The sequence below is a fragment of the Curcuma longa genome, chromosome 7 (genome assembly GCF_044706935.1).
Source record: "Curcuma longa cultivar G26 ecotype Majalengka, Jawa Barat chromosome 7, ITB_CL_G26_1.1, whole genome shotgun sequence".
NCBI classification, from domain to species: Eukaryota; Viridiplantae; Streptophyta; class Magnoliopsida; order Zingiberales; family Zingiberaceae; genus Curcuma; species Curcuma longa.
The window spans coordinates 180,790-196,094 of NC_133867.1; the positions used below are offsets into that span (position 1 = coordinate 180,790).

Consider the following 15,305-nt stretch of genomic DNA (forward strand, 5'->3'; position numbering starts at 1 on the left):
CTTAAATTAAAATTGAAAATACAAATTTAAATTCAAATTAAAAGTTTAAATTAAAAAATTAAAAATTCAATGTTAAAATTAAAAACAAATTAAAATTAAAAAATAAATTAAAAATTCTACATTAAAATTAAAAACAACTTAAAAAATCAAATTAAAATTAAAAATTCAAAATCAAGTTAAAAATTCATAACAAATTAAAAATTCAACATTAAAATTAAAAACAACTTAAAATTTCAAAACAAATTAATAAAAACTTTAAAGCCATGAACTTAATTATAAAATACTTTAATTATGAAATTAACTTAAAATATTACCTAATGAAATAAAATTCAAATAAAATTGAAAGTGTGTCAAAGTGGGTTGACACATTCGCGAGTTCACACGAAATGTATCAAATTGAAATTTGATACATTATTAGAAATTAAAAAATTACTTGAATTGTTTGACTCATACATACTTGTCATGTACATGCATATGTTTTATTTTAAATGCACATAAATACTATGTTATCATATTTACTTACTGCTTAATCTAGAATAGTTAGTTAAGGATACATGAATGGTTGACACTTGCCAACATAGTACCAAGATGGGCGAGATGATAGTACGTAAGGGAAGCTTAGTCTAGGTAGTCAAGTGGGGTAAGGAGTACCTTACTTGGTCTGCTTAGCTAAGTGAAATTAACCGAAGCTATCTCACCGCATCCTAGACTAATTAGACCAAAGTTTCTCAAGAAATTGGTTAAGATATATCATAATTTCTTAAAAAGGCTTTGTCTAAAAAAGTGGTCGTTATTCCGATAACCAAGAAGACCCTTGCCTCGCTACGACCTGGAAGCCAATTTTTGAAATGTGGACTTAATTGACTGATGGTTAAACATAAATCTAACACAAGGTCAAACACTCATTAGACTTAACTGAAAAATTAATAAAGATAAAATTGATAACTCATCTCACAAAACCCATAAGGTAACTCTTATATGCCATGTATTGAGGCATTTAGAATGAGTGAGATGATAAGAACAATTAAAATATAAAGTTTTGAAAATCTTTTTCAAAAATTATTATAACTATTTTTATAAAAACTATTTTTTAAAAATTTGATATTTACTTGAAATTCATGCTTGCTGTGTGTATCTATACTATAATTTTCAAAATTTTATATCTTTGAAAATTGATTGACCAACACTTAGACACAAACTTCTAGGTCAACACTAAGTCAAGAACCCTAAGACACATATATAGGTAGAAAATCTTTGGGATTAACAAGGATGTCCTAAGAGAGTGTCTAGTTGAGGGGGAGGTCATTCTTGAAAGACTTTATCATTAAAAAACCTCTTAAAAATTGAGTTTAATTCTAATATTTTGAAAACATTCTTTTTAAAACTCTTATTTTACAAAATGCTTTGAAAATTGTGCTTTTAACTTGGAACAACTCCTAAGACACATAGAGAGGTTGTCTTGTAGTTAACAAGGATCCTTAAGGGAGTGTCATATTTAGGAGGAGTCCAAGCTTAAAAGTTTAATTAAAAATTATATTTAAAAAATCATAAGTTATTTGCTCTATATATTTAGATTAACTTCTAAGACACTTAGGGAATTTATCTTGTGGTTAGAAAGGAGTCCTAAGGAAGTATCAAAATTAGGGGGAGGTCTAAATTGAAAGAGTAAAATTATTTTAAATATTATCCATTATCCTTTTGATTTGAGTCAAACCCTAAGATACACAGAGAGTTTGCTTTGTAGTTAACAAAGAGCCTTGAGGACGTGTTAGGCTAAGGGAGAGATTCTGACTTAAATGGATAATAACTAATTTTTAAAAAAATTATCTATATTGAAAATACCTATTTTGAAAGACTTTTGAAAAAATAGTTTAAAAAATTCCTTCAAAAACTATTTTTAAAAACTTTAAAAAATTAATTTCACAAGTCTTTTCAAAATTTATGGTTGAAATATTCTTTCAAAAAAACACTTCAAAAGTTATTTTGAAACCTTTATTGCAAACAATGTTCTATTTCAAAAACTTGTTTTAAAAATTCTATTAAAAATCTTTTCAAAACTTATGTTTGAAAAACTATTTTGAAAACATGCTTTACAACTTGTTTTGAAAATTCTATTGATAAAGTATTATGAAATACTTTTTGTGAAAAACTTTTTTCAAAATTATTTGAAATCTACTATGGTCTTTCAAGAATTATCAAGACTAAAATTGTGACCATAGGAATATCATGATTGTTGGTGCAAGAGTGTTAAAAATATTCTATTTTTTTAATGTATGAAAAGGGGGAGAAGGGACTTAAGTTAATCATATAGAATTCTCCTATATTGTTAAATCCTAACCCAAATTAACTTAAGAAATTGTCAAACATAAAAAAGGAGGAGATTGTTGATACAAGAAGCACTAGATCTGGCCCTAAGTTTCGATGCTTAACAATACACCTAGGTCTGATCAATTTAACCAAGGGTTGATCCAAACAGGACCTAATGTTTGGATATGAGTGAAGTCTAGTCAGGTCAGTTTGACCAGATGACTAGTGAGAAGTCCTAGTCGATCGGTTAGACTAGGCAGTGGAAGTTCTGATCTAGAAGATTGGGCAAGGAAGTCCTGGTGAGTAAAGCTAGGACAGGGAAAGTCCTAGTTGTAGGCTAGGCAAAGGCAAGTCCTGATTTGGAGGATCAGGCAGAAGTCTTAGCAAGGTCAAGTGCACCAGGTGCAAGTTCAGGCAGTGTCAGGAGGACCGAGAAGCATGGCAGAAATCTAGGCAGGTCAGGAGGACCGGATGATTGGTGGAAATCTAGGCGGTCAGGTGGACCGATAGCCATAGTAGTAAATCCTAGGGGCCGAGGATCAAGGCTAAGCGAGAAGTCCAACAAGTCTGGAGGACTTATTGACAAAATAGGAATTCTCCTTAGTGGAGTGGGTAAGAGCATGCTCCTAGTATGGGAATAGTAGGCATCAAACTAACCCATAATTTCGTTAAAAATTCGAATTTAGACCCACAGGGTAAGGCTTAGGTTGTTTGCGTGTTTGTATGCTTGTCTTACAAGAACCAGGAGCTAGAAGTAAGATGGAGAAAATATAAGTGGAGCAAACAGAGGTAGCTGAACCAAGCTCAGGGCTAACTTAGGTCAAACCTATAGGTCAATAGGATCCAGGCACCTCTATTCAGATTCCAGGAGCTTGGACGATCCAGGCGACTCTATTCAGCTTCCAAGTGCCTCTATTGGGAAGACTCAGCCCGGATAAGATCGAAAAGATCGGATCAGATCAGATCTTATCTAGGTGACTGGATAAAGTTTCCAGGCACCTAGAAGGGGCTATATAACGAGGATGAATGTGCACAACAGAGAACAACTTCTACAAGCCATCCTCTTCCTCTAGTAGTGCTACTGAATGCGAACGGGGTCAGGCTCGTGCAACCGAGAAAGTTTCAGGAGGAGTGCGCGATACTCAGACTTCCAGATCGGTAATCACGTGTTTGGTTTAATTTATTACTGTCTTACTTTCTATACTTGTTTAAATTATTACTTTGGACTGTAGTTTTTCTGCCTCTAAACAAGGTTCAGAAAGGAGACCACTAGTGGACGGGCGCCTCTCGTACATAGGCCTTGGACGTATTAACCAAGGGGGTTAGGAAACAAGTAAATCCGTGAGTCCCTGCTATTTTACTAATTTCGCTGCTAAGTATTTTTAATAGAATGAACAAACGAAAAATGAGATGACCGTGCTATTCATCCCCCTCTAGCGCGCATTTACGATCCTACAAAGATGACTTGAATACCATAAGTTAAAGGAAATTCACACTTAAGTTATACTGAGATCTTTATTGACATATGTATCAAACAATATGAAGTCTCATAGCAGGTTATTCCAATAAACTAGTTAGCATCCACGTTTAACTCTCAATATCCAATATCTCCAGCCAACAAGAACAACTACTTAATAAATCAAGGAGTGTAAATGTATTAGTCTCAACAGAATCGATGATGTCCATGCTATTTCAATACATTCATAATTACACATGTAGAGATATTCAATAGTTGTGATTCAATCATAATTTTTCTCATGCTAGGAATCGTATTGCGGACATTCAGTAAATGAGTTTAAGATCCAATAAAACACATAGAGAATGTGTGCTCAAATAGTGAATTGCTAAATAGTATAATCATAAGGCGATTACTTTAGAACACCTTTCAAATATAACATAACGGTAGATTATATTGTGTTACTATGATTGGCCATGATGAATATTATTGTCCAAATTAATCAAATGGTTGAAATCCATCGGTTGAAAGTCCCAGTTTTACATTACGTGGTTCTATTGCAAAGGAGGGAAATATTATTTCATAATATTTCAATGTAGGGGAGTTTACAAGATGACACATTATATCTCCTTTACGATGCCACCTCATGTGGCTTGCTATTGCGCAGATGCATATAAATTTTGAAGTCTAGTAGTTAACGAAAAATAATACATAACTTTTCATGTTATATTTTTCTTCTTCTTCTCTAATATGCGACTACGCTGCCTATACCTAGGGTAATTATACAATCTGCATTCAACAAGTTTATTATCTTAATTCCAAAAGATCATGTAATTATTTAGACAACAATCAATCTTTTCTATAGGCACTCTTAAACTCCAAACTAATTTCTTTGTACTGTGAAAAATATCAGTCATTATGTTATCTGTAGGGAGTAACTTTAACATCAATTGCTAAATATCATCATAACATCCTTCTGAAAATGATGGTTTGCCTTGATGTTTAATAGTCTTGAAGTAATTGATAGTTGGGAATGACCAGAAGAAATGTCTTCCCACACTTCTCTTTTGGTAGTCTTTAATATGTCATATAGATTCTGAACTTTAGGTGTTGATAGTTCATCAACATTTCCATAATCAAGCTCATCCATCGTGGTGTAAACCATTGATTGCATTGCATTGTCATTAAATGATGATTCCTATTGAGGAATATAGACCGATGATGAAGCACCAAAATGTCCAATTGGCTCAAACACATAAGGCTCAGTATAACAATACTAGTTATAATAATTTAGCGTCCATGCTTACGACTAGGTAGAGGCGGCGGCTAACAGATTGTAGGTCTCGCGGCCTGCCAGAGGCGACGACCAGCTCGCTGTAGGCCTTGGCCGAGGCAGAGGGGCGGTAGCCACCCGCCTCCCAGCCCCACGGGCAGGCAGAAGCGACGACCACACTAGGCCACTTCGCTAAATCGGCCAAAGAGGAATTAGGGGATGGGAGCTTACGTGGGTGGTTGAATATGGGAGCGTCGGGGTCGGAGAAGTTCGCCCAATCGGGGAGAACGGGATTAGGTTGCCAGGGCTAGAGGTGGTCACTCGAGGAGATCGGGAGCACCGGAGGTGGTCGTTGGGGATAGAGGTGATACATCAGAAGGGATCGAGAGGGAGGGTTAGAGGTGTTTACATGAAGATCGCGACTGGGAAACCCTAAAATTACTATTTTAGCAATCAAATCACAATTCTATTTTGGCAACTGAACCACAATTCAATCGCTAATTAATATCATACTTTTGTTTGGGGGTTAAAATGATTATATTTGCGAATGAACTAATATTTCGGTCGCTAAGTAGCGACGGAACAATATACGATATCTAATTAGCGATCAAAATAAGATACCGTTGTTAATTAGCAATCAAAATTATATTCCGTTGCTAATTCCATCACTATCTTAGGCTATTCTTGATGAACACCCAATGGGCATATATGGATAAATGTGGTGTAATGTGACACTTTGTTAATGCACGTTGTATATATTTAATCTACTACCATTTAGAAAGTTGCCTTCCACCTCAACCGTCGTAGCGGGCAATCAATCCAAATCAAAGTTGTGTCAATGTTTGGTATGGACTCAAGTAGTCTGATTTATGAACCAATAGACAATGGTGGAGCCAGCCTGGGTGATTTACTCGGGCTAATTCGAACTCTTAGACTATGTTGACGGTATACCGGGCTAATTCTTAATTTTTTTTTTCTTTCCTTCCTAAATCTTTTTTTTTCTTCTCATCGCCGTCGGACCCCTCGGGCTACAGCCTGGGCAACCTTAAGCATGGCTCCGCCCTTGCCAATAGGAGTGGGTGAACCAACACTTTGTTGCACTTGGATCACCAAGTAATCTAATGACCCAAGATAAATATGGACGAGTGCAAACCAAGAGAGACATAAAATTTGGTAACCCAGACTTGCCAATGATCAAATTTTCCAACACCATTCACACACATAAAATCATCTGTCCTACCTAGGACACTATCAAACACAACTAAAGAGGGGAAGGTGTTGTGGCAGTAAACCCTAATTAATTCATCAATTATTAGACTGCCATTGTTCTTCTTTGACATATCACTGCAGACCAATGACACTCATGTTCAATGTTCAATGTTAATGCTGGACTTAGCTTCAGGTACTCAACCTTTCGGTAAGGGCACTTGGCACGCCCCTTCCCAGGATTCAAAAGGGCATGCAAAGCAAAAGCACTGTAGGACATGATCTGGCAACGCCAATGAAGGTCCCAGTTGAGACCAGCTGTTCTCCGGCAACCCCTGCAACTTGCCATGTCCTATTCCATTACATGTTTTTAACAAATATGCTAACAAACTAATCTATGAGCATGCGTACTGATACCATATATAAAGAATACATGTATTCCATATCATCTAGCTCCTTACAAGTACATACAATATAGTGAAATCGAATATAATGCCTTTGGTTCGTAGTCATGCTCATGAACATTAACGAGCTGCAAATCCACTCAACTGCATTGCACGACACAATTCAATACATGATGGGGGCATCTATATGAAAATACGAATTAGTTCAACCGAATTAATCTTCGCATCCTATTGATGTATAAAACAGTAGTGGTTGATGAATGGCAGATCAAAACAACCTCGTGAGAAATTGTCTAAAGGTCCCCCAAGAATGCTAAGCCATGAGCTGGCTAGCCCCAAAGAAGTAGAGCTACCATAGATTTGGTGGACCTAAACTACTAGACCTTATCCGCATTGTTGGGTGAAGATTCAGATTTGGCAATGCCACACAAGCATGCACCTTGAGGTTCTAGATTTCCTTAGGCCACCCTGCCCTTCTTAGCAAAGAAAAGGACTGCGTGCCTTCCATCCCACTTCCCACCACTTCATACTTCAACTTGCTCATCTACATTATTCTTGACGACTCCACCTCCCAAACCCTAAAATGGCTCCAAGTCAGAGGGGGTAAAAGTGATCTTCAACTTGGACAATTTCTAGTAAAAAAAGGAGTGTATTTCGCGTAGAATCTAATGTGTAAATATGAAATTGCCTTAGAATGATCATTATCGTGTGTGTGTGTGTGTGTGAGAGAGAGAGAGAGAGAGAGAGAGAGAGAGAGAGAGAGAGAGGGAGGCCTAATTAAGAATGCTTGCATGCATGTCATCACTCTCCCTTGCCTACCTAGGCATCAAAAATGGAAGCCAAAGTGGAGGCCAGAGGAGCTTGCCATTTCAGTGCTCTTCATATCTGAATCAGGCCTCAGGAACTCCTTCTTTCTGCGGGTTCTCATAAGAATTTGGACCCTCCGCCGAGCAACAATTCACCGAGAATATTCCCTTACTTTCCACCCCTAGAATTGAGCAAGATTTCTATGGATCACTCAGTTTCAAAGTTAAGCCTCGATAGTCTTAAATTTCACGGTTTAATGACAAGTCGATCGTGAACCTTGTCGCCGAGATGGCGTCATGCAATTTGTGCTAAACAAAATGATAATTGTTGTTTAGTTCTTCGGGTTGATTGTTGCTTCATCATGTAGACGAGATGTTTGCTACTGAGTGAAGAGCTAGATGGGCGAGGGAAAAATCTAAGAGGATATTCGAAACCCTATAGTACTCAATCTGTTTCGACAAACATATTCCTATAGCACTGCTTTGCTCTTTATGTTTCTCTTGTTGATTTATCGAAAGGTGGTAAATGCACGGAACAGTTGACTTTGCTTTCATTGCCACACACATATAACACAAGCTGAGGGGGGCTTACCATTTCACAAAGCTGTAAGTGCAAACTGGAATCTTAGTGTCTGCCTTCAACTGGCAATAATTTATTTTATTAAGTCAATCAAATTGAAGTTCTTATATTTATTGGTTAGATAGAATTGATTTGGAGTTGGAGCTGCAGATTTTGTTGGTAGGTCTACATTTTATTTACGAAGCATGCACTACCACAAGAATCTTTCTAGTTGTGAGGCATAATCTATAGAAGAAATACAAAAAAAAATATTGTTGAAGTTAAAGAATAAACTAACCATTGGTGAGTTTCTTTTATCTTACCGATTTGGGTGTGTTTATTGGTCGGCGAAGAAAGCCTCTTTGGTTTCATGGAAACTTTGCTACAAATTGTAGAATCTTATATATGATCTTCCTTTGCTTAGATCAAGCTGCAAACTAGTTTAAGATGTGTTGGAATCCAAATCATAGTGAAGGCAGCTTACTGTACATATGTTCCTCAGACTCTTATCCTCCTTTTTTCCTTGTAAGTTCCACTTTAGCTTTTGTTAGATGGCTTTAAATTCTTGAGAAAATTTGGTGATAAAGATTAGAGTTAAAAGTTATCAAGATTCATGATCATGCAAAGCAAAATTAAAGGAATGTCTTATCAGTTGGGTTGGTGCATGGGTGAATGATCTAGTTTCCAACAATGGGTATCTAAGGGGAGTAGTTTTGACTATGTGGTGTGAGGAGTTTTGACTACGTGGTGTGAGCTGATAGTCACGAGTTCAAGTCATAGAAATAATCTCTTACAATACAAAATAAAACTGTGTATAATAAATCTTTCCTTGAAGTCTTGCATTGATGGAAGTGTTGTGCATTATATTGCTCTTTTTTTAGAGTTTGGGTACGGAGCCATGATGACATTTTGAGTTAGGTAGTGGGTGTTGGAGACTAGAAATACAAATTCAATAAACACTCACTCACTCCCTATAATTAATTATACGTATGAAATGTGTCTTCTTTATCATTGGATCATGCCCAAAATCAGCACAAAGGGTTTATTAAAATGTACATGATAAAAAAAATATAGTACGTGACTTAAAAATGGTCATACACAAGATTTGAAATCTCATTCCATACTCCTATAATACATTCATTAACAAGTTTCATGTGCATGTCAAAAAGAGCACAATGCTAAATTTTGTTTGTGTCATCCAACACAACTAGAAAATCTAAACCATGATTATACATGACGTAAAAATGGCATAATTATGGGATGACTCAGGTTGGTTTGATCAGGCCAAAGAAGCAAATACTATAAAATGGGCAGGATAGAAATAGAGGAAGATACAAAATTGACAAAACTTTAATTTGCTTTGTTCCTCCAGTGACTTCAGTAGTACTTCAATACTTATTAAGCCTAAAAAGACTCCGCTACAATCTTTTCATCAACAAATTAATTAATTAATTAAAATACAATTGTTATATTAAAAAACACCTCTAGATTTTTCTGTAAATAATTAACTGATCATTAGGAAATAGGTGGGAGCTAGCTTTGTGCTGTTGCCATGTCCCACATGTGATTGAGTCATGTCTGAGGCAAAGATTTAACTTAAACAAGCTTCTTTCTTTGCCTAAAAGAAAAGAGTAGAGGTCTTAAATTTCATTTTAAAAATAATTTAAAAACAGGTCATATATTCACTGGAATATAATCATCCTCAACCATTTTGTTGCATACGATGGCATTACCTGTAGGTTCATGACAGTGACAGGTCATGCCCCACCTCACACAGGGCTTGCAATATTACTCCACTGGCCTCTCCTATAAAATGGCCTTTCTCCTCTCGTTCAAAGTAGCAGTTGTGAGAAGTGAGGATCAAGGCTGATCTAGTTTTCTCCCTTCCTTTAGTTTTCTCCTTTGAGAAGAGAGAGAGACTTGCAACCCTTGCTCTTGCATCATAATTTTTAGAGATTCACTTCTTCTTCTTTGACAGATAAACTAAAGCCATGGCCGGCCTATCCCTGCAACACCCCTTGCCTTTTGCCTTTGGCATTCTAGGTCCATAGACATACCACTCCTTCATTCATTTACAGTATTTTTTTTTACTATTTGCAATTTTCTAATTCACTCATTAACTCTTTCTCTTCCCTTCACTCATCATCTCTTCTTGTTTTTTTTACTCGCATGCTGTTTTCTTTTTTCTGTACGAGGTTAGCTTGTGTTATATATATATATTGATTAGCAATTTGGAATTTGTGATGGTGTACTTTTTTTGCTTTTGTATGCTCGTGCATTTGCTATAGTTGAAATAACAATAGAAAATTTATTCTGATGAAAGGTCTTGCATCATGCATATTCATTGTAAGTGTTTCTTTGTAGTTTCTATTCCAACATATTCATCACACAATTGAAACTTTGTTCAAGCAATATTAGCCAAGGGCAGTTGTCTATACTCTATACTGAATGTAACTGTATAATTAATTGCACCTCTTAGTATATATATATATACATTTCAACCTTCACTCAATGCATGCATGCAAAAAGATGTTGATCATATTGTTTCATTTGCTTAATGCAGGCAATATTATCTCCTTCATGGTTTTCCTTGCCCCAATGTGAGTAAAATATCCATATAGTTAACTCAATATTATTTCATTGACTTGCTCATGTATTTTGTAACCTGAATTGAACAGTCCAACATTTTATCGAATTTACCGAAAGAAATCAACAGAGGGGTTCCACTCGGTGCCCTACGTGGTTTCATTATTCAGCTGCATGTTGTGGATCTACTACGCCTTTGTCAAGACTGATTCTCTCCTCCTCATCACCATTAACTCCTTTGGCTTGTTCATCGAGATCGTCTACATCACCATCTACCTCATCTATGCTCCCAAGAAAGCTAGGGTACCTATATAAATTGTTAATAACTACTTTGTATAAAATGTTTAAATATCATGCATGTATTCTACATAAATGATACGTATTATTATATACGTACGTGATGTATGATTATGCATTCATGCAGGTATTTTGCATCCAAATATTCCTGCTTTTGAATGTGCTAGGCTTCGCTGGGATAGTTCTTTTAACTCAACTGCTAACTAGTGGCTCCAAACGTGTGGTTTTACTTGGTTGGATTTGTGTTGGCTTCTCTGTTAGTGTTTTTGCTGCTCCACTTAGCGTCATTGTAAGCCCTTTAATTTCTTTTGAAAAAAATAGTTTTAATTTTTCATGCCATTTTTTAACTAATTAAAAAAAAATTCTTTGGTTATTGCTAACATAGAGGCTCGTCATACGCACCAAGAGCGTAGAGTTCATGCCATTCTTTCTCTCATTTTTCCTCACTTTGAGCGCAATTGCTTGGTTTGGATATGGCCTGTTTACCAAGGACATATATGTTCAGGTACTGTTGATACTTAACATTTGGATGCACATTTTGTTATAGATATTAATGCATTGTATTATTATTATTATTTTGTTTTGTAGCTTCCTAATGTGCTAGGGTTCTTGTTTGGAGTTGCACAAATGTTGCTCTATGTAGTATACAAGAAGAAGCAGAATGTCGTCGTGGAGCCAACAGTGCCCGAGCACATAGTGAAGATAATGGAACTAACTGCGGCCCCTCCTTCAGAGTTGCTACAAGCGAGTGCACTGTGCAACTTAAAGAAAGTGGATGAAAACACTGAAGGAGGCCTGGACAAAGCAAAGGGGGCCATAGGCGAGGGCTTTGAGATCATCCCAATCATCACAACCTCTTGACCCTTGTGGGGATGATCGCACAAGAAAATTAACATCATTATATGATTAGATATGAATCATGACTTACTTCCACTACATGTTTCCTTTTACCAAATTTCTATGTGATAGGGTTTAAATTAGTTCTAGCTAGCAATCTACAATAGGATTATGCATGCATGCATCCACCTCTATTTGTATGCCCAAAAGAAAAAAAAAAGTGTGCAAGTGTATGCTTAGTTTTCGCATTAATAAAGGTTATCTTCCTTTACTCCATATATATGCAAAAGTCTTGGAGGGTAGGTAACCCTAACATCCCAAATTAAACAGATCGTTCTAGTACTTTTTGCCAATTTGAAAAGAAATAGAAAGATGACACATACATCAAATAGAAAATTACATAGTAATTATACATCCACCCAACTCAACTTCTTTATTGTGTTTAACTTTTCTCGCTAACTATTAGTTTATAATTGTCAATATAAGGTGTCCAAGTAAGTCTCAATGAGGGAATTCACTTGTGGCATCCTCTACTTGATGACGTGTTTTCCCATCGATTAAAAACTTAAAGAGAAGGAGACTTTACTTACTTTAGAGGCATAATTTGATAGGTGGGACCTATTGAAAGGTGAAGGCATCCTCAACAAGATTCAATAATCTCAACACAACATTATAACCAATTTTGTGGTCTTGAAATAGGATAACATTCGAGAACGAAAGGAAAAAAAAGCAGATACAAGCAAGCAATCACTTAAACATATAAGTTGTTTATTTGGAACCTTAAGGTAACTATATACACTCATATGTGAGTAACAAACATATTAGAACATAGCCTAGATATAATATTAGATAGATGATCGAGTAACAAAAGAGTAGAAGAGACTACCATGGGTGAATTGTTATAACTTTAATATCAAACTAGCGACAAGGTATCAAAGCAGCAATTGAAGGGCACGAACTTGCTTCTTTGTTGTGACCAATCTTCAACAATATCTTAGAGTAGAGCCAGGCATTGCCATCTCGAACTGATTTTCGAGTTTGTGCTGCTATCGTTTCATCATTTTCATTACTCCATCATTATGAATCAACAAAGAAACCCTAGAGATTAACAACAATTTGAGTTTGTTTACATTTTGTACCTTGTGTCACTTGATTGTTGAATTCAGGTCTCTCCAAATTCCAACATCTGCATCTCTACACATTGACAAAGAGTGGATACAAGGTTTGAGGCCATTGATTAGAAAATATCTTATCCTTGCGAGTGGAAATTATGTTAGCACTCTTGCTTTGGGTTACCATTGCTATAACTCATACTCTTGTAAAAGCAATTCTTGTATTCAATTAACCAATCAAAATAAAGTGCTCATGTTCAATATCACATTAGCAAACTCTATCATTGTGATTTCTGTTGAGACCAATGCGAACTAGGGGGATGAATAACACTTTTCATATTGACTTTAAGAATATAGCGGAAAACCTCGACACAAGGAAGAATAATACATCATAATACAATGTAGTAAATTTACTTGGTTCATAACCTTTTAAAGTTGTTATATCCAAAATCTAGTCCTAGTGCTTTACTACTACTAAATCTTCTCCTTTTCGGATATCTTTTGGAAATAGAGAAACCTCTTACAATCCATTTCTTTTCAATAAATACAAGCAATACAGAGATATAAAAAGATTGAAATACAATGTAAGCTATAATTGACACAATGATCTTTGCTTTGCTCATTGTTCGATAGCTTCGAATTTGCCTCTTAAAGGTCTGGAATGCAACATCATTTCTCCTTTAAAACCCTCAAAATTTGAAAGTTTTAATCTTCCTCAAAATACTCTTTTATAGGATTGCTGTCGAGTTGATTTCCATCAATCACTTGATTGCGTTCTCCCATAAATCGATTGTTCTACTGTAGATTTGAACATTTTTCTGACTTGTTAGCTTAACGACTTTATTTAACTCAGTCTGACTACCATTAGTCGATTATTATTATTCATTAGTCAATTGATGCCTAAATTGTAGGGATTTATATGCGACAAAAAAAATTTTTAACCACATAAACGCAGCGGAAAAAGGATCCCTCCAGAAGATCCATACGAAAACCATACTCGTTTTGTAGATCTATCTACTGGAATTGAGGTTATCTTCGATGTGAGCCTTTCGCAATCCCGACAACAACTCTTGCCTTCAACGATTGGCGGATCTCAACGCGATCAGTGTGTTCGCGCCTCCCCGGTATCGACACGAACACTATCTTGGAGAAGGAGACAAAACCTTTGGTTGTGCTAGCAACCACACTAAGGCTCTCCTCTAAGAACTTCTATTTGGCCAAGAGAAAAAGGAAAATGGCATGCATGACAAACACAAAGAAAGGAAGACACTCTCCCTCACATTAAGAGGAACTTAAATCCCACTTGCATGCATTAATCATATTAAATGCATTATTGAGAAAACTCCTCAACTTCATGCAACGTTGAGGAGGTTTCATGAAATCATATTTAATGTGATTAATTCCTATTTGCATGTATTGCATGCAATATTTGTTGGTGCAGGGAGCACCAGATCGAACCTTAGTTTTGATAATGGAACTAGGTTCAAGTTAAGTGTGTGTTGGACTAATAAAGTTGATCTAAGTGTGCAGGGAGCACAAGTTTGACCTAAGTCCTAGTGGAAGCTAAGCATTGGAAAGTCATGATCTGGAGGATCAAGCAGAAGTCTTGGCACAGTCAAAGCTAATGGAGCCTTGAAATTTCGTTCCATTCAATCTAAGGGAGAACAACCCTAGATTTGATATGTCACGAATAGGGTTGCAAATTGATTTTGCAAAATTTTATTTCGAAAACCCACGATAAACACAAGCAAGAAGTATAGGGGCCTCGAGTCGTGTTTTTCCAAGATTAGTAGAAAATTGTTTAATTTGAGCTTCCGTGTGTCGTATTTTTTTTGGGTTTTTCGAATATAGATGGGGTTTTTGTGGTTTTGAAATGAAATGTAAATTGAAATGCAACAAAAATTAATGAAATGCAATTGAAACCAAAATTATCTCCTAATCAAAACCTAAACCTAAATGCTTAAATCGAATAAATCAAAACAAATAGAAACCCTAAATGCAAGAAGTAAGAAACCTAACCTAAATGCAACTAAGAAATTCATGCAATTGGTGCAAGCAAAATGAAACAAATCAATTAACATTCATTGAAACTAGATAGCTAAGTCCTAAAATACAAGCAAGCATTCAAACCGAACTAAACTCAATCTGATATCCAATTTCCGTTGGCACAGAACAGTAAATCAAATTAAGACTCACAATTCAAATACCTATGTGCCTAAATCAAAAACCTAAACCTATCAAACCTATCAATTGGCATGAAATTGGCATAAAATAGTGGCTTGTTGGCACGCTACAGCAACTTTGGCACAAACAATTTAAGTTGGCAAATGACTACAATTAGCATTCTATGCCACTAACAAACAAACACTTGAGCTGATCAAACTTTAAACCTGATAATGATACGGAACAGTGCAAATTCAAAGTTTCAGGGCTGATTTTCAGATTGCCGGAGAGTTTAAAAC

The 15,305-nt window shown here is 35.9% G+C and overlaps 1 protein-coding gene across 1 annotated transcript; it reads left to right on the top strand.

Moving 5' to 3' along the window:
- The first annotated feature begins 10,002 nt into the window (after positions 1-10,002).
- On the top strand, positions 10,003-11,755 carry LOC141832033 (bidirectional sugar transporter SWEET14-like). Its single transcript, XM_074719496.1, has 6 exons — positions 10,003-10,054; positions 10,575-10,611; positions 10,690-10,900; positions 11,022-11,183; positions 11,280-11,399; positions 11,483-11,755. Exons 1-6 carry the CDS (start codon positions 10,003-10,005, stop codon positions 11,753-11,755), a joined length of 855 nt encoding a protein of 284 aa, XP_074575597.1.
- Positions 11,756-15,305: the final 3,550 nt, after the last annotated feature.